This window comes from Ambystoma mexicanum, chromosome 9, assembly GCF_040938575.1.
Source record: "Ambystoma mexicanum isolate Mex_15411 chromosome 9, UKY_AmexF1_1, whole genome shotgun sequence".
Classification (NCBI taxonomy): Eukaryota; Metazoa; Chordata; class Amphibia; order Caudata; family Ambystomatidae; genus Ambystoma; species Ambystoma mexicanum.
The window spans coordinates 987,854,448-987,875,383 of record NC_090931.1 but is presented as its reverse complement, the minus strand read 5'-3'; the positions used below and the strand labels follow the sequence as shown (position 1 = coordinate 987,875,383).

At 42.0% G+C, this 20,936-nt stretch overlaps 1 protein-coding gene across 1 annotated transcript; it reads right to left on the bottom strand.

Annotated features, from left to right (window-relative positions):
* Positions 1 to 18,824: 18,824 nt before the first annotated feature.
* LOC138487431 (micronuclear linker histone polyprotein-like) lies at positions 18,825 to 19,880 on the bottom strand. Its single transcript, XM_069613979.1, has one exon. The coding sequence runs from the start codon at positions 19,878 to 19,880 to the stop codon at positions 18,825 to 18,827; it is 1,056 nt and encodes a 351-aa protein (XP_069470080.1).
* Positions 19,881 to 20,936: the final 1,056 nt, after the last annotated feature.

The following is a 20,936-nucleotide window of genomic DNA, read 5'->3' as shown; positions in this document are numbered from 1 at the left end:
TGATATTAATAGATGCACTAGGTAGGGGTGCAGTTTGCCACCCCTGCTATTTGCACTTGTTATGGAACCGCTGGTATGTAAATTGAGGTCATCTTTTGCAGATAGAGTTATTTCTGATATGGGAAGTTGGCATGTGTTGTCTGAATATGCCTACAATGTTGTTATACATTAGGGGGCCCTCATTGACTGTTCCAGCTCTACTGGTGGTATCTGAACAATATGGCAGGGTCTCTGTTCTTAAAATTAATTGGCCAAAGTCAATATTGTTCCTGCTACATAGCTGCCTTAACACTAATTGTGATAAGCTGTTGTTACAGGTGTCAAGAGCATCCTTTAGCTATTTGGGCCTCATAGTCAACTGCAATTTTGTCAGGGTGTATCAGGGTGTATAGTGAGAAAGTTGCACCACTGCCTGCAAGGTTAGCCAGGTCTGTCGATTTTGGGTTGGTGCTTCCTCTGTTGCTTGTGGGTAGAATATCAGTAGCTAAATTGGTAATGCCGTCTAGAGTATTATACCTATTTCACATGTTGTCCACCTTTCTTCTTCTTGGAGGGGGTCCCTCCCAGATCGCTCTTTCCACGTCGAGGTGTCCCTTTATGGGTGGCGGGCTCGAAGCATATGACGATTACTACTGGGCTCCACACGTTCGACACATCGTTTTGCAGCACAGGGACGATACGCTGGAACTACCTGGAAGAATGTTTATAACATGATGCTCCCTATCTACACTCCAGAATGAGTTATGAGCGGTTAAAGGTATAGCTGATGCTTTCCCCACCCTAGTCCGAACTTTGCATTACAATTGGGCACGCTCATCTGTGGTAAGTCAGCGGCTGCGTTTTTTGCAGTGAATATCCCCTTGTGTGGTAATTGTATATCTAAGGAGTCGTTGTCTGACTCTGGTAGGAGCCGTTGGTTTAGAAGAGGGTGTAGATCAATGGAAGACCTTTATAAAGATGGTAGAGCATTCTGCTTTTTGGATATCTGCACAGAATGGGGGATGCATAAGGGACAGGTTTTAACATACAACTCTACATTAGCTATTATCCGCAAGGCACAGCCCGGCAATCGGAACATGTGTGGTTAAAGCTGCAAATGATTTGTGCAATGGCGGCAAGAGAATTGCAATCATATGCATCGAGCAATCACTCCGAAGCTAGGCATAGTGCAGTTGAGAAGCAGGTATGCCTGGGAAAGGGATTTGGGAACTACTTTCGCGGATGCAGAATGGTTGTGTAGGTTTGTGTAAGTTCTGTCACACTAGCGAAGTCTCCACGAATGTGCGTTTTACGGTAATCCACTTTAGTATCTTCATGGGTCCACTTGTCTGCTGCAATAATGCACAAATGTGTGCTTGCTAGGCCAGCAGACTGACCTGAATTTCACTATCCTAATGTGAAGGTTTTATGCATATGGTATGCAGGTGTGTGGGAATGCAATGCTTGTGGGTGGGTCGGGGAGGACGTAGCTGGGACATTCATAAATGCCCTAAATTCTGTCTATTGGGTCGGACACCCATTCTTAAGAAGGAGGCATTGATCACCAAATCCATAGGTGAATCGTCTCCTCTCACAGCTCTGGAGAAACAGGCTGGCTCCCACATCTGAGAGCAGGAAGAGGGATTTCATGACATGGTCTATTGCTGAAAATGCCACTCGCAGAGCAGAAAAGTGGGATGGGCTTTCATCAGAGAGCTCAAGTTTCTCATGGCCATGCATGCGAAGGCAATTCCATTGTATTTTTGCATAGAATTTTGGAATTTGGAATTTTCCTAAATTTAAAATGGGAAAGAAAATACTGCAAGTCCCAAGAAACAAAGGGAAATAAACAGGGCTGGGGGGCCTTCTCACGCATCGCTCTGGGAAACTTGAGACCGGTTTTATGTTACTTTCAAACGTTGTTGTATTTGCTGATACTACTATAGTTGTCCTAAATGGTCATCATTTGGTATTATCGTTCTTGTTCACAACAAGTATTGAGGCCGTTAACCTCTCAATTTATATTCTTTTGTAAGTTGTGCCTCTTAAAATTTCAATAAAGAAATATGTAAAAAAAAAAAAAGGAAAGAAAATGGGACAAGCCAAATGAAAAGTTCAAATTGCGCAGTGGGAAAAAATAGTGGAAAAAAATAGGCCGAATGAGTAACTCGTGAGTGGCATGCCTGCTGGAGAGAGCTGATGGTGACAAGTTTCCACACAAAGCCGCGGTTCTTAAAATTACCCTTCTCCATTTTAAGCAAAGCTTGCTCTGGGAAATCTTCAAATAAATCGATTTACCAAGAGAAAGATGTGGCTATCCACCCAGCAACCAACCACTTCGACCCTGTTGGTGGATACGGCTTCCTTAGTCAATACATCATTTCCGGTAAGTAATCAACAGCTATTGCGGCCTGCGACAGCAGTCTCCATAGCAATGCGCTGCAAAGCCTGTTGTTAGCAAAAGCGTTTCATAACATGTCCCCTCCTTCTCCCGGCTGAACAGCTGAGGGAGAGTTTATGCTTGATTCAATATGGTATGGGTTATTTAAAAAAAAAGTGACACGTGTTTGAGCCCGTCTAACTGGTTAGCACATGCAGCATTTCCTAAGTAGAGTTCCGTTGGCGGGATATACTGTCTGAGGAACGCCAGACGTGCCTTTCTTGGTGGGTGGGTGGAGGAATGCTAATTTGACCTCGCTCTGGCGGTTCCCCGTTATGAATCGCAGCTGTGAAACTGGTGTCACAGCCACATGGTATTACATTTCCAGATCATCTCTGCTCTGCTCTGTGCAGTTACGGAAACACGTGTGAGTCACTGGCCTGCCTTTCTTCCAGTCCAGACCCTCGCTTGCCGCTGCCCGGAGGGCAGGCAGCAACAGGCTGCAGCTGCGGGGAGCGTGTGCCTCTGACCCCTCCACCCCCCTTTCTTCTTCGAGCAGGTGGTTACACGACAGGAATGCATCGTTCTGCGTTAAGCAATGAAAGCCCAAGATTATCCATTTCAAATAAAGGCACAATCCTGTAAGACTCAATACTGATGAGCAATCTGCTCTCATTTAAATAAATGATACAGAAATGGCCCAACTCTAGCAGGGCTCCCAAGATGGTGCACGTCGTGCGCGAGCAGGTCATCCAATATTGATGTATGCGTATATTGTGGTCCATGTCGTTTTACGTTTCACGCTTCCTGCTATAAATGCACGGCTGCGAGTCTGACGACGAAAACCTAAAAACAGAACTTCCTTAGCTATGTATACCTGGTGTAGAGCACTTTAGAGCTCACCTACAAGTATGACGTTTTCAACTATGCTACGCGCTGCATGAAAGGAGACGAGCATACACTATGGGGCAATATTCCTCTATGTTTGTGCGACCTGCACGGGTATGCATGCATATGCCCACGTGTGTCATAATACCCCTTTCCATTCTGGATGATTCTGTCCGGTCCTGCTGTCTATGCTTCCATTCTGGCACTCGCAGTCCAGGATTTACCATTATAAATGCAGAACTACGAGTCCATGAATGCAAAGAATACACCAGAGCAGGACATGCCCCTCCCGATTGGAATCCGGCATGTTGGCATGTATCCAGAGTTGGTTGTGGCCTGAACATTGATTTCTGTAATACGTTAAAGAGCATTGTAAAGAAATGTAATTGTTGTCAGGGTGCGGGGGAGAAAAACACGGCTCTGGCTCCAGAAGCCTTTCAGTAACATAAAAAAAAATAGTGTCCTTAGGTAGTGGACACTCCTCTTCCCTGCCCACCTTCTTAACCGAGATCAGTCAAACAGCAAGTAAATTAATGCTGCTTGTATATTTGATCACATTTCCAACAGCTCTTCAATGATTAGTCTTCATCAGCATGCAGTTATAGAGAAAACACTTTTTACAACGATTAGTTAACAAATTATTTAATCAACAAAAGATTAGTTAGAATTGTGAGCTCAACATGTTTCAGGCAAGACCCTTCCTCAGGAGCGATTGTCTTTTGCAAATTCCATTTCTTCACTAAGTGTGAGGTATCTAAGGGGTAAGTAGAAAATGAACAAATTGTCAGTCATTGGGCCTCATTACACGTAGTGCGGTAAGGGTTTACTGGTACCGGTAAGGGCACCGGTACCGGTACACCCTTACCGCCTTACTACGAGGTCCCTTTGCAGGTTGGAGACTTTAACGCCTGCTTTTTGCAGGCGTTAAAAACCAACCCGCAAAGGGACCAGGGTGCTAATTACGGTACCGCAATTTGCGGCACCGTAATTGGCGCCTTCCCCATTCCCATAGAGCCCTATGGGGCAAAAATGGGAATGGGGAAGGGCAATGGAGGAAAGGGGAATTACCGCCCCGCCAACCTTGGAATAGGGCGGTAATTCCCCTTTCCACCAAGGTGGTGCCAGTATTTTACTGTCATGGACCAAGGTGCTAATAGCACCTTGGTCCTCTGCCTACCGTGTAATGAGGCCCATTGTTTTGTATTACAAAGTTGCTACAGTTAAAAGGACTTCTAGGGCACATACTCATGTTAGAGGATTGCATATTTAATCACCTGGTTGACATCAAGGGTCATTGTGGGTTGAAGAAGGGAAAGGTCCTTATTTGCACGTTCAGGTCCGTTACCGTCACGCAACACAGTGGAAGGTCCACCATAAAATTCCTCAACTTACTCTAGTCCGAATACTTGTACATTTAAATAAACTGAATTGTAAATACCTTCTAGTGCAAGTTTAAGCTACCGCTCTATCATTTATTTCCGCAAAGTTGACCTGTCTCTGATTAATGATAGAACTGTAAAAAATGTGTCCGGGAAGAAGCTTTTACTTCCTCTGTTGTACCACCAATGCTGGTGTAGATTTATGGTAGCCTCTCAAGTTGCATACCTGAAAAGTCTATGGGATGGTAATCCACTTAATGCCTTTCACTACTGCATACGCGTGGTTCGGGAAATATTCTGCATCTGTGACCCCTGCATATTAAAAAGATTGGGACTGTTGTAAGGTATAGAATGTCACTGACTAGTCTTGTGAATGTATAACAAGTAACAACATTCTCACTCACCAATATGATGAAGTTAAGGAGTTTGAAGCAGGGGATGTAAATCCATCTGCAAAGGTCATCTACATTGGTTAATACTACAGAGAAACTTTTGTGTTTTGCAGCATGTTAAAATCTATTAATCACCAAAATCTTGTGTATAGGTATATCATGTTGGCAGCGTACTAGATCGCCTAAGTGTGTCTAGTACATTGAATTCTGGGGCAAAATCAAAGAGGGCTTACCAAACTGGTCCACGGTCTCGTTTGAACCATCTCGTATGAGGCAAGTGATTGAAATCATCACTGAGGTACTCGAGAAGGCTCTAGGTGAGGAGTGGATCACACAAAAAATATGTTTTCTTACCATCCAATTCCCAATTATGCTGTTTTTTTTATGGACTCCCCAAGATCCATAAAAACCTCAATAATCCACTGAGACCAATTGTCGCAGTGACTGACAGTATATTTGACCCATTAGTTAAATATTTTGACAAAATCCTGCAACCCATTGCCCAAAAAACACTGACGTACTTGACGGACACTACTCATTTCTTGAATATTATATTATCCCTGACAGATATTTAACCAGATTGGACGCTCTTCACTTTAGACGTCCAAAGTCTGTACACCTCGATTTTCCATGAAGACGGGCTAGAGGCTTTAGAGTGGATCCTACTACAGGAGTCAGTGCAAGCCAACAAAGTCTTCATTCTTGAGTTGTCAAAAATAATACTGTATAACAGTTAGTTTTTATTCAACAGACAATATTTACAATCCTCGGCCACATCAATGGGTTGTGCAAGGGCACCTACCTATGCAAACCTATTTATGTATGCCTTCTAGACGAAACACATCCTTGACCACAGAGGATGGGCTAACAACCTGATAGTATGGAGGAGGTACATTGACAACATGTTTGGCATCTGGAAAGGGTCGCCAATGGAACTCGAAATGTTTTTGACATATTTGAACTCTTGCCATCCGAGTATACAATTAACCCTTAAGGCAGGATCTCCAATACACTATCTAGATGTAGAAATCACTCTAACAAATAATACACTCACTACATCAGTATATCGCAAACCCACTGATGTTAATAATACATTACATTTTGATAGCTTTCATCCACTGTAGTACTGTGAGAGGCATGAGGGAGGCAAACCTACCTCTACAAGTAACGCCTCGGTTAGGTTATGAACCTTTAATTAACAACAAAGGGGTACCTGTCCCTATCTTGTGGGGTTCTGCTCCTATTGGGTGGTCATTTTATTTGGACTAGTCTTTGAATGAGCTAGTCAAGCACCTAGGGTTTAGTTACAAAAATACATATTTTATTTACATTTTTATACATCTGGATTAAACAAATATGATTTGTGCAGTGAACACAACAGTACATAAAGGCAGTTTTCTACAACAAATGTTTTTCGTTACACTGATATCAGTGAAGTGTCAAGTTCTGTGCAAAAAAGATTCTCAAATAAAACTCACATCCAAGATTTTATTAAAACTCAAACTCGCTCATACATTCTTATTGACTCATACTCATATGTCCCAACATGTTTCTTTCCTCCACATCAAATCAAAATAATATTATGGGAAATCTTCAGGGGCTATCTGTCTTGTTCGTGCAAAAGGCACAACTGATTATACATACAACATTGATTTGAGAGGGCAGAAGTCACACTTATTATTAGGGGTGATGCGTTCTTGGATATGTAATCATGCTGTGGTCCTCACTTGAGTGGGATACCGTGTCCTTACCTGAAACATAACAAACATTGGTATCAATGTGCCATATGTTCTCGAGTGTTAATCTACTTTGCACACAAATAAAATAAATGTAACTGTGCTAATGCATCAAAATGGCAATGATTTGCTTAGCTGAAACTCATGACAGATAGTCATTCTGTTTCAAACTTTGGAGCTGGTCACAAATGCCTCTTACGTAGGCAGGGGGATCTTTACTTTAAGGTGGTGGGGCTAAACCGAAAGTTTCAATAGTGGATTGCAATTGCACAACTCTAACTGTGCCCAGTTGCTGGTGTAATGTTCACATGTAACTAACATGATCTGTGTAGTGGAGTTTAATCATTGATAGATTGTCTCTTGGTTGGCTTGAGGGGTTGAATACTAAGAACCTTTGAGCCATTAGGTATTGGTTACCCAACTCAATGTCTCATAACGACATTGTGCGATAATGCAAAACACTCTATAGATATTGCCATGTCTGGGATGGACTTACCCGCATACGTACCTCTAACCTCTGGCGTTTGTGGCTGCTTCCACTTGTTTAGGACTGAGTCCTTTTTCTATTGATTTGAGATGGCTCGGAGTGACACATTTCCTGTGCATAAATCCTACTGGTTTAGTCCTCTTTTTATCTTGATTCAGAACGCATCCGTATCATAGATACTGGTTCTCTGTCTTTCAAAGTGAGTTCTAGGTCCTGCGAACCGCATACGTTCGAAAAGGCATGCAACATCAAATCAAGTGAGGGTAAGTTGTTGTCACTGGTGTCGATGTTTCAACAGGCTATATTACTCGTGTTGTTGTGCCGTGGTGATATTAGGGATAACACACATTGGATAGGAATCTTTGTCTTATGCCAATGTTGCATATGGGCATTTCCCTCATTCTCGCACTGTGCTCCTCACATCGAGGATGTATTGCTGTTCACTCCCAGGTTCTAACTGGTAAACTGATGTCAATGCAATCTTAGGCTTCTTAAACCAGCCAATCTAGTTTTTCATTAAGGCCTTTCTCAATGCTTTTAGCTAGATATATTAGCTGCTGTTCTTTCTTTAAGTGTCCTCTTGTCACAGTTACTGTCCATGCCTGTTTTCAGTTTGAAAAGGACTGACCATCTGAGTTTCTGAGTTCGTCTGGTCGGTGTATTTGTTCAATCCAGTGTCCCACTAAGGGTGCATTGGGGGTCCGGTCTTTCAGGCAGCTTTTGTGTTCACTGAGCCTTAGTTTCATTTTTCTTTCTGTCTTCCAAATGTAGATTTTATTGCAAGGGCACCAGATGCCATATATCTATATCACCATCGTTGAATTGCAATTGGTAAATTTGGTTTGTTTCCATGGTTGGGTAAGCCAATGTCTATTTCTGTGCTTTTGGTAGTGAGAGGACAGCAAATGCAATTGCCACATGGGAACTGGCCAATTAGTTCCGGCATGCCCCATTGCTCGGGCAGGGTTTTTTGTTTCACGGTGGTGAGACAGATGTCATTCCACGTTATATGGTCTTTTAGATTTTTACTTCTTTTGAAGGCCACTATTGGTCTGATCAGTAGTTTGGTAAATTTTTCTAATATGTTACAATTTATGATGACGATGTTTTTGATTGCATTGGAAGGATGATTGTTTAGTGGATTTTTGTACTCCAGCAGCGAGTATCTGTTGTTGTTTCTAGCACTTCGAAATGCTAGTGTGGTTAGGGCTAGTGGGTAGCCTCGATGTTGTAAAACTTCACTCATATCTCCGGTTTCTTTTTCTAAATCGTGTTTGTGCGGTTTCTGTTCAGGTGCAAAAATTGCCCTAGTGGAAGGTTGCCCCTCACATGGCAGGGGTGGAAACTGTTGTAATGGCAAACAGAATTTCTGTCAGATGATTTGTGGAATGGTTTTACAAAGGGGATTTTCTTTTCTTGTTCCACTGTGATTGTAATGTCCAAAAAGTTAAGTTCTTCTGTACTATGGTTGAACGTAAATTTGAGAAATCTGTCCTGTGCATTTATCCATTTGCAGAACTTTGTAAATCTGCTGTGCTACTGTTCCATGTGACCAAGATATCATTAATGTAGTGTCTCCACGCTCGTAAGTGGTTAGCGTACGGGTTATAACCGCTCAGGATTTTTTTGAGCTCAAATGCCTACATGTATAAGTTTGCTACACTTTGTGCCAGGGTCACCCCCATAGAGCTACCATGTATCTGTCTAAAGAAACCCCCATTGAAATGGAAATACCTTTCAGTGAGGGTCATTTCTGCACACCAGAGTATGGAGGAGACTGGTGTTGTGATAGCTGTGTAGTCCTGGAGTAGTTTTTCCTCAAGCATCTCAATTGATGCCCTTTGTGGGATGCTCATGTAGAGGGCAACCACATCCAAACCTAGCAGGATTTTGTGTTCTGGGTTGAAAGCCATAACTTCGATTTCTTTTATAATTTGGGCTGTATCTTATACTTAAGAGCACATCTTTCGTACCAATGGTTGTAGAAAGGCATCAGCAAACCGGGACAAAAGTTCAAGTACTGAATTGATCCCAGAAACAATAGGTCTTCTCGGAGGATCCTGCATGGATTTATGGATCTTGGGTACCATGTACAATTGTGGTACCCGCGGTTTGTCCATTAGGAGGAAATCTGCCTCTTTTAGAGAGACCCAACCCCTTTGTTTTGCTTTTGCAATGTTATTCGAAATTATTTCCTGTAGCTTAGTTGCGGGGTCACTAGTGAGTGGTTCATAACAGTTTAGATTTAATAACTGTTTATTGCATTCTCTTATTTATGCCTCTTGATCTTGTAATACAATGGCTCCTCCCTTGTCGGCTTTACGAATTACAATGATTCTGTTGGCAAGCAGGTAATTCATCAGTCTTTTATCTTTGTTACTGATGTTGTTACAAATGCTATTACCACCGGATTGTTTTTCTAGATGGTTAAGATCGTAGAGCACCCTGTTCTCGAAAATGTTAGCTTCTGCACTTTGTGCTTGTGTTGGCACACAATAGAGTGATTTTTTTATGGAGACCCGTGTCTATGTCCGTATCTTCAGGCTCTTTATCTTGGAAAAATTGCTGTAGATATATTTTCCTCATAAAGTTGAAGAACTCCTGATGGAAAAGAAATGTGTTGTGAAGGTTTGTGGGCAGGAAGCCCATTCCTCTCACCGGGATCTTTGTTTTGTCTGGGGTCGGATTGTATATGGACAAGTTCACCACAAGGCTCTCATGCAGTGTGTCACGTGTGGTTCCAAGTCCTAGACCACGGGTCCCTCTCTAAAAAATGCATGTCTCCGTTGCCTCTTTTCCCTTGGTTGATCTGGTTGCAATTTCTTCCACCACAGTAGTTGTTGCTGCTTCCCTGCTGGCGCGGATTGTAGCTGCTTTGGTTGACACTTACCTCCCCACTGTTGCTGCCGTCACTGGAGCTAAAAGATGTTGTAAACCTCACTCTTTTTTTCTGCACGTTCCCATAGCTATTTTGCGTATCCTCTTTTTGGTCATTGTGATTGTAATTTTCCTGCGTATACTGAAATGCTTTCTCATGTGTAACATTAAGGAGGTCCTTGTTCATACACCTCACTCTCGTAAGGTTTCCTCTTTGAAGTTGTTTATTTCAATCAAACAGCATCTACTCTTTTTTTGTATAGCTCCAATGGGACCACTTTCTTAATTTCCTCGTCTAGTGTGTTGAGGTCTACTAGGATTCTTTCAGTCATTTCGCTTGCGCTGTCAATGATCAGAATGATGCAGTCGAGTCTGCATTTGTTTTCCACGTAACTCCTTTCATCCACGACATCTGAAGGACAACCTACCTCTTAGTCGGTAAATGAGAATTAAATGCATAGTGTCAGACAAGGCCGCACATGAATCAGCAGCCAATATGATCACCAAGAGATTCAGGGATAGAGGCAGTGCTTTAAGTGGGCCGGGGCCTGCCGCGGCCTTGCCCCGGCAGTCTCCAGTAAGTGGGGCTGAGCCGGGGCCCTGACAGGGCCCCCCTGGTCCCACACAACATTGGCGGGACACATTATCCCGCCACGACCGCAGCCGTGACGGGAGATGCGCCCGCCATTATGTCAGGCAAGCTGACAGAAGTGCCAGCCAAGCAGAGTGTCGCTGAGGCTGGCTGGCACTTCTGTCAGTCAGTGTAACTTCCTCTGATGACCCCTCATCAGGGTCATCAGAGGAAGTTACTGTCCCTTTGTTTGCCCTCCCCAGGTCACTGACCCTCGCAAACCCGCGGGCTCCGTGATCTAATATGCAGATTATATGACAGAGCCAGCGGGTTCGCAGAGGGTGAAAGACGCCTCGGGCTCTGTGATCTATCTGCTCAGAACAGAGATCACTGAGCCCGAGGCACCTTTCTCCGTTGGCAAAGCTTTATAAAAGATGCCTTGAATTGTGTATGTTTCAAGCCATCTTTTATAAACATAGAAATATTTCTATGTTTATAAAAGAAGGCTTGAAACATACACAATTTAAGGCATCTTTTATAAAGCTTTGTCGACGGACAAAGCCACCTTAGGTTTTGTCCGTCATCAACACTTTATAAAAGATGCCTTGAATTGTTTACGTGTCAAGCCATCTTTTAGAAACATAGAAACATGTTACAAACGTCTATGTTTTATAAAAGGTGACTTGAAAAGTACACAAACCATAGTAAGGTAAGCACACACGTGTGCGTAACTTACTATGGTTTGTGCACTTTTCAAGCCACCTTTTATAAACATAGAAATATGTAACATTGCTACGTTTATAAAAGATGGCTTGAAAAGTACACAAACCATAGTAGTACGCATACAAACATATAAATGCTCACATACATTTATATATTTGTTTGCGCATCTTACTATGATTTGTGCACTTTTAGGCCACGCCCACAATGAAAGCCACACCCCCAAATGAGGGCCCCCCCTCAATTTCTAACCCCACTTAAAGCACTGGCTAGAGGTTATCCTGAACACATATTGGAAAAAAAGCCAAAGTAAGGAGTGATAGCTCAAGTAGAAACACACTACTGCAGCCCAAAATGGGGAAAGGAGAACTTCAATTTATCCATATGAGGAAATATACCAGACAAAGAGCACACATGGAAAATAACTAGATTGGACCAACAACTAAGCAAATTGTTTCCTAAGGCACCCATGACTGCCTATAAAAGAGATAGAAACCTAAGGGATAACTTGGTCAAAGCCGAACAACAGATAAAAGGACAAATACCTATAAGCAAACCAAAATGTGGCACATTTCCTTGCCTGCATTTTAGCCACTGCAAAAATGTACAGAAGGGCGATTATATCAGACACCCTTGCACAGGACAAAAGATACCACTCAAAAACGTTGCCACTTGTGATTCTAAGCATGTGATATACGATCTGTTTTGCTCATGTGGCAAGTTTTATGTGGGCCACACGATCAGAAAAATTAAAGAAAGGATAACTGAGCATAAATCCAACATCAGGAATAACAATCAGAATTCTCTTGTGGCTAGACACTACACAGCAGTGAGACACACCATTGCCCAACCACGATATATTGTTAGAAGTTGTAAGAACTCCAACAATAGTTGGGCTAAATGAAGAATTCGCTGTTGCACCATTTATGTGAAGTCACCTGGAACCTACAAGGTCGCTTTGAACAATTACCTGAACTGAAGACATTGCGAGTGACGGAAGATGATGAGTTGACCTCTCTAATTCATTTACTATAATTACACACTTGTGTAATGGACTAGATATCTGCACTAGGATATGTGATGAGATTCCACCAAAGTATTGTTAGACTGATGTTATACAAATTGTTACATGTATACTATTGGAGATGGTAAATAACTAGATGCTGTATATATGTACTCTAACATTGTCTATATGTGAATAATGTCATTGCATTAGCAAATATGTGAACAAGATGTTCGAAGTTGGATCTCGATGTGACATTATATTGGACCGACACTGGTTTAAACACCTTGTTGACTGGTCATCAATGAATTCACTATAGCTCAGAAGTATGTGGATCCAAAGCTGACTATTTTCCACAGTATGTGGCTTCTGCTCAACAACCTCTATTAATCTATATAAATTCATAATCCAAATACTTAGGTTGCCCACTGTGTTAAACCAGACAAGAACTAATGCTACTAAAGTAGCTTATATATACCCCCACGAGGGGCATAATTCTTTGTAAAACTGGTTCACCCCCATCAGATCAGACTGATACCTACAATGCGACGATCACGAAAGTTCTACATTAAACAACATTGTTGACATCCGTTATCGTGAGGTCATGACGCTTCAACGTCAAACGTCTGTGACGTTACATACATAGCAGCCATTTTGAACCACTGGTGTCATGCGAGATGGTTCAAACGAGACTGCAGACAAGTTCTGTGAGTATTCTTTGATTTTGCCCAGAAATCTATGTACTAGGCACACTTAGGCGATCTAGTACACTACCAACATGAGATACCTATACACGATATGTTGTTGATTAATAGACTTTAGCATGTGGAAAAACACTGTGTTTCACTGTAGTATTAACCAATGTATCTGATCTTTGCAGATGGATTTACATCCCCTGCTTCAAACTCCTTAACTTCATCATATTGGTGAGTGAGAATGTTGTTACCTATTATACATTCCCAAGAAAAGTCAGTGACATACTATACTTTACAATAGTCTCAATCATTTTATGATATGATATGATATAATATGATATGGCATTTATAACACACCTATACACAAGTTTTTTAAATATGCAGGGGTCACAGATGCAGAAAATTTCATGAACCACTCATATGCAGTAGTGAAGGCAGTAAGTGGATAACCTTCCCCATACACTTTTCAGTTATGCAACCTGACAGGCTATCATACATCTACACCAGCATAGGTGGTGCGACAGAGGAAGTAATAGTTTCTTCTTCGACTCATTTTTAAAAGTTCTATCATTGGAATCAGAGTCAGGTCAACTTTGCAGAAGAAATGATAGAGCGATAGCTCACACTTGCACTAAAATGTATTTACAATTCACCTTATTAAATTTACAAGAATTTGGACTACAGTAAGTTTAGAAATCTTATAGCTATTTTGTGATAATTTGTGATAGGTACATATTGGACCTTCCACTGAGTTCTGTGACGGTAACGGAGCAGAACGTGCAATTAAATTGCCTTTTCCTTCTTCAAGCAACAATGATCCTTTATTACATATGCAATCCACTATTGTGAGTGTGTGCCCTAGAAGTCAGTTAACTGTAGCAAATATGGAATACAAAACAATGACTGACAATGTGTTCATTTTGTACTTATCCCTTAGATAACTCACACTTAGTCAAGAAAAAGAATTTGCAAAAGCCAATCGTTCCTGAGGAAGTGCCTAGCCCGAAACACGCAAGCTCAGAATTTTAACTAATCTTGTGTTGATTAAATCATTTGTGAACTAGCCGTTGTAAAAGGTGTTTTCTCTATAACTGAATGTTGATGAAGTCTAATCATTGAAGAACTATTGGAAATGTGATAAAATATACTAGCAGCATTGCTATACTTGCTGTTTCACTGATCTCAGTTAAGAAGGTGGACATGGGATGGGAGAGCCCACTACCTAAGGACACTATATTTCTGTATCTTGGCATGTATGTCAAGCTCTATGTGGGTTCATCTCAGCTGCTCAGTACAGAGGTGGTTCAAAGATCACTAGTGAGTGGCAACATAGCACACATAGACCACAATTAAAATGTACAGACATAGCTTCCAAGGGGGTCCATGTCATGGACACCTTGATCTAGTCCTGACTTTCAGCTTTGCATACTGGGATTTGTATGCCCATTCTTATAACAATAAAAACAACACTTCACGTCCAAGAATCCAGAGTGAAAACCAGGACTGACTGAATGCCTCACAGATGGCACAGGGCCACATGGCAGCTATGCCCAGATAGGGTGACCAGACGTCCTGGTTTTCCCGGGACAGTCCGGGGAAATCACCCTCCGTCCCGGGGTCCCAGGAGTTTTTTCATTTTAGAAACCCCGTCCGGGGTTTGCAGGGTTGGATGGCTACAGTAATTAAAATTGTGATTTTCTTTTCACAACACTTTCAAAATTTAGAAGTTGGAGGATTGGCTCGAACCCCCAACCTATCAGGTGCACAACACTTACTGGCTGTGCCACAGATACTGGCTTGGAAACGAGTGTACAGCAAGCCATGTTATATCAATTAGAGCAAACACCTGTCTTGAATTTACATGTAAAGATTCACAGACAAAGCTGCACAAATGAGAACATATACAGTTTATAGAAAGAAGAAGTGCTGGAAATATGGTTGTGTGGTGTTTGTGGGAGCGTGTTGGAGGAGGGGCAGTAATTGGTGGGCTGCGATGGGGTAGTCCCTCTTTTATGTTGTTGGTCGTCCCGGTTTTTCGTTTTGGAAATGTGGTCACCCTATGCCCAGATCACCTACCTTTCACCACGAAAAGCAGGTCCCGTTCCTTTATGGCATTTCATGTGAAATGCTGGAATCAGCTGCCATGTTGCTTGTTTAAATTATTAAAGCTGGACGCTGGTACTGGCTGCTTTTTCTACACAACATAGAGTGCCTCCCATTTTTTTTTGTATTTAATTGTTCTACAATTTTTACAAATTCTTTCTTTTGGTTTTTGTTTTACGGGAGTGTTTCTTTGTGAGACCATTATTTGGTGAGTTTAAAATGTTTCCGTTTCTGTTCTTGTTTCTTAAAAATCCTTGTTTTCTCAGTTTTTCTGTTTATTCTCGACTTGGTTTATCTTCAAGCTTTAGACCTTCGAAGAACTTGGCTGTAGCTACAGTCAATGTTGTGGATTCTCCGCTCATTAGCATGTTCCACCAATCTTCTTCACTGGTGGTAAGATGTTTCATTTTGTGTGGTCGTAGATAGGTCGTTCTGAGACTGTTTGTACCAGGACACAGAAGAAGTAGGTGTCGCACTGTTTCAGTTTCTCGGGTATCACAGTATCGACAGTTTTTATTTTGAACCTGTTTTCTGAGGTATAGAATTTCTTTCGTCTTTAGGATGTTCAGACGTGCTCTCAAGAAAATAATATGCAAGGGTTTATCCAGGAATTGTTTTAAGTAATTCCTTGTCTCGTCTACCCTTTGTGTGTTAATTGTATGATGACTCTGTGGTGTGTGTTTCTCAGCTTTTTCCAAGGTCTCAATCCAGTCGTGGATCTTTAGTTTTTTCTTGATTTTCTCTGGTGTGCGTTCGATCTCCCATTCCGAGCATCCGATTTTTTCTGACTGATCTAGTAAGTTTTTGTACCATTTTGTCATCATGGTGTTTTTTTGATTTGTCATTTCTTGATAGATGATGTCCAGAATAGTAGGCCGTGGAGTTCTTAGGATTTCCCCCAGGAATAGGAGACCATTTCTGACTACCACTGATTCCAGTGATTGAAGGCATAATTCTCTTTGGATAACTGCTGTTGGGGTAGAGTTGGGTAGTCGTAAGACTTTGCGCCAAAAATCTCCTTACAATTTTGTCCACAGTGTTGAAGGAAGATGTGGCATTGCTTCTGCCCCGTAAGTTAATGCTGGAGTCACTTTGGCTTTGAAGAATTCTAGTACTGGGAGGATGGTGAATTTTCCAAATTTCCTTTCCAGGAGTGTTGCTTGAGCAGCCAATGTTTTCATCTTCAGGATAAGATGTTCTTGCATCGATAGTTCTATTTGGCTCCGAGATATTTTCACTCCTAAATATGTGAAGGTTTTCACTGTCTCCAGCTTCTCTGAGTTCGCAAACCATTGTGATCTTTTCGTTGGCCTGGTTGATTTTTCCAAGATCATGATTTTAGTTTTTGCTGTGTTCAGATCTAAGTCGTTCTTCTTCAAGTAGCTTACAAGACTGTCTAGTTGACGCTGCAGTCCGATTGGTGTTTGATCCAGCAGAAGGATGTCGTCCGCATAGAGCAGTCTTGTCACTTTTGACTCTCCTATTTTTGGAGGGAAGGAGCGTGTATCAATTTCTGCATCCACTATGTCGGCCATGTACGCTTTATAGAGAGCCGGGGCCAGAGGGCATCCTTGTTGGACTCCTCTTGCTGTTTGTATACTTTCTGATAATAGCCCAGCTTCATTCAGGCGTACTCTGATTGAGGTGTTGCTATACAGCGCTTTAATAGGGTCGAGGAGTGAAGTTGGACACCTTTGTTTTTCCAATTTGCTCCATAATTTTCTTCTGTTTAAACGGTTGAAGGCTTGTACCAGGTCGATCGAAGCTATGAAAATTGTTGAATAGCCCTCGAAGACTCTGGCCTTCAGGATACTGATCATCATAATGTTGACCGAGGTTCCTAGGTTTTTTTCAAAGCCTGATTGCCGTGGATCTGCTGTTTTTGCCACTTTCTGCCAGTCTTGGAATTTCTCCAACAACAGGGAACCGAAGAGTTTGCCAATCACGTCCAGTAGGGCGATAGGTCTGTAGTTTCTTGGATCATCCTTCAGCCCTTTTTTGTAGATTGGAACGATGTTGGCTGTTTGCCATGCGACCGGAATAGCTCGTGTTGTCCTGCATCTTCTCAAAATTTCTGCTATTAACGGGGCCCAAGTTTCCACTTCCTGTTTGAGGTGGACGTTTGTGATCCCATCCAGACCTGGTGCACAAGAGTTGTTCAATTTACTGATTTTCTTTCGAATCTCTTACTCCGTGCATGGCATCCATTTACTTTTCTCATATTTTGGTAGTCTTCTTTCCGATGGTTCTGGTTCTTCAAATAGGTTTGTAAAGTGTTTTAGCCATCTGTCTTCAGGGACATTGTTGGTGCTTGTTTTCACTGGACCTGATAGGTTGGTAATTAGTAGGGTCCAAAAGTCGTTTGAATTCCTTTTGCAGACTACTTTAAGCATGGACTCTGCGTCTTCTTGGTACAGTTTTCTTCGGATTGTTTGAAGCCATGATTTGTACTTTCTTTTTTGTTTATTTGCAGAGTCTAAATTTGACTGTGTAGGATGTTTTTTTGCTTTCCTTACTATTTTTCGTAGATCAGATTTCTTTGAGCGAATTTCCTCGTTGAATTTGTGGAGATGGGTTTTTTCTGTTTTTCTTACGTGCCTGGGACATAGGTATGGAATCAGCAAAGTACAGTAATCCAAGTTTTTCAGTGTGTTGTTCTTGTTTCTTCCTGTCTCTTCCTGTTTATAGATCACTGTGATCGAGGCAATGGCGTCATTTGAGATTTTTAGTCAATTTCCTTGGGCATTTGTGGCCATCTTTGCCGACATGTTAAGTTGCGGGCATTTGTAGGCATGCCATGTCGCTTTGAGTAAGTTATGATCACTCCGGGTGGATACTACTATCTCAAAGCTTTTGATTAGTTGATATAGATCCCTAGATACGAAGATGTAATCGATGGTACTTGCATTTCCTTCCCCCTTCCAAGTTGGAATCCTCGGTCTGGTTTTTTCTAGGGAGTTTAGATTATACAAATCGCGGGATTCCATCAACTCGGCCCACGCGAGACCTCTTTTTGTTGATTTTAAGCAAGTGTTTGTTTTGTTTCCTGGAGTTTTTACATCGTCTTCCATTGGGCGAATTGAATTCAAGTCTCCACATATTAGGATGTGGTCCACGTCGAATGTTGTTGTGGCCAGCGTTAATATTTTTTCTATCTCATTTAAGAAATCGGATGTTTTGAATTATGGCCGGGTTCCAATAGATGTTCAGCAGTAGGATGAGATCTTTGTTCTTTTTTCTTGTTTTGTTTTCTTCTTTTGCCCATTCTAGGACAATCGCCTGGGTTAATGTGTCTGATACCAGGTTATGGGCTATTCGAAGAGCTCCGCCCGTATGGACGGCCATTAAAAGGCCCGATGTTGGACGACCTTTTTCGCCTTTCTGGGCAGGAGATAGTTGGATCTCATAGCCGTCCATGCTAGGTGGCCGCTGGAGCCAAGTTTCTTGTAGACTTACTAGATCGAATCCCCCTAGATTTATCTCGCCTGGTTCTGTAAGATGGATGTGGCCTCTGGTGTTCCATGATCCGATAGTAATTGTTTGCTCGTTGTTGCATAGAGCATTTGCCATCTTTGTTGGTTCCGTTTCTTCATCTGAGGGAAGCCCTTTCACTGCTATTTTCCCGTGTAGCGTGTTAAAGCTTGAGGGAGCCATGCCCATCTTTTTGAGCTTTTTTCCATCAGATCTTGTCGGTTCTGGGTCGAGGCTTTTTCTCTCACAGTGTTCTTTTCTTTTTCTGTACCCTCATGTGTCCTGATAGGACCGTTTATTTTTCTGGTTTTAATTTTTTCTGTGTCTTCGTCGTCATCGCTCCAGTGTCTTTTGATGTGATGGTCTTCTCTTGATTTTTCTTTTCCTTTTGCTCTTGTAGTTACTGTCGAGTTTGAACCCTTAAATTTATAGGTTGCTTCTCTGTCTGCTTTTCTCGTTTGTTCATAATTCATCGTGCTTGAAGGATATTTTCTTTTTTCTTTCAGGTCATGCTTTCTGTTCGGAGTATTCTTTATCCAATTCTTGGTTTCGCTTGTTTTGTCTTTGTGACTGTGCCTTTGTTTTGTTCTGTTTGTTTTTTGGCTCTTTTGTCCTCTCTCTTCTAGTGTTGTTTCTCGCAGGAGGTAACCCCGATTCGAAAATTCTTTTGTCAGCTGAAGCATGAGTTTTTTTACTGATTGGGATGTAATATGTAAGTAGATGCTGTCTGTCCATCCTTTGTGCGCGAATTCTACTATGTTTATGTCTATGCTTTTGATTTGGTCTCCATTTGTGAATTTGTCTAAGAGCTTCAGCATGGCTCGTCTATTCAGGATGGTTGTTCCTTCCGAGCTGGTACTTTTTTCGAGTTTTTGTGTTCGGGTTGAGTTACTCTTGTGAGTAAATATCGTTGAGTTTCTAGTTCGGTTTTGCTGTGAGGACTGGTCTGGAGGACTTTGGTTAGACCTGTTTCTCTTTTCTGAAGATTTGTCTCTTCTTCTACTGTCGTATGTCTCAGTAACCGAACTTTTTTGTGTTCTTGTTTCACTTGACTTACCCTTTTGCCCTGTGGGGGTCAGGTAGCTTTGTTGGTGTCGTCTATCATTTTTGTTTTGTTTTTTCTTTGTATCTCTCGTTTTCGAAGTTTCTTTTGATGTTCTTTGAATGTGCTTCCTCATTGGCTCCTTGTCTATGATCATATTTGTTTAACTTTGTATTTGATAGATGAAACAGCGTTTTTCTTTCTGGGGTGATCCAGTTTTTTTTGTGTTTTGAGTCCTCCAGGACTTTTTGTTCTGAGTTTTTCGTTTGTCTTTTATGTTGATTTACCTTTCGGGTTAGTGTTGGTGGTTCATTTTCCGCAAATGATACTTTTCTTTTTTTGCCGTCGGTCGAGGTATTTCAGACTCAGAATTTTCAATTGAATAAGTGCTGATGTTGGATATGTCAATCATACTCTCATCTCGCTCCTGGTTGAGTTCTCTTTTTTGATTCTTCTCAGTGTTACTGATCTCTTTCTTAGTTGGTTTTTCTGTCTGTGACGGTTATCCATTTTGTCATTAGTTCATTTGTTTTGATTGTTTTTTCCGCTTGCTTCTGAACCTGTTGTGTATTGGAATTTTCCAATTCTTGTGATATTTTGGAGTGATCGGCTTTCCTTTCATTTTTTTGTCAATGGCCCACCACATTACAAGTTATGCCGGTAGCCATGCCGCAATTTGCGGCATGGCTGCCGGCAAAACCGCATCCGTGTCTGTGTCCTCGGAATGAGGACTTACCGGACCATTCCGAGTTTGGATGGTCCGGTAATTCCTCACTCGAGGACACGGTTCATCCCCATTCCCATTCAGCCCCCAGAGGGCTGAATGGGAATGGGAGAGGGAGTAAACAACGGGCCATTACGAGATGGCCCGTTGTTTGCTCCCTCTTCCCCTCGCGGGACCCGGTATGCAAGCCTGGTTTTCCCAGGCGTGCATAACGTGTCCCGCGAGGGGACCTCGTAATGAGGCGGAACGGGTTGAACAGCGCCGCAGCCTTTTACGGCACCGTTTAACCCGTTCCGCCAGGGTCGTAATGAGGCCCAATGTCTCAGTTTCACTCAACTTGTCTCTTGGGTTCATGTGTTTTTTTGTACTGGTTGGTTCTCGTGTGTCTCCCTTAGGTTTTTCTTTGTTGCACTTTGGTACTGATTTCTCAGAGTACTTTTCTGGTGCTTCTGGTGATTTTTTTTAGTTACTGGTCTCACAAGTTTTTGT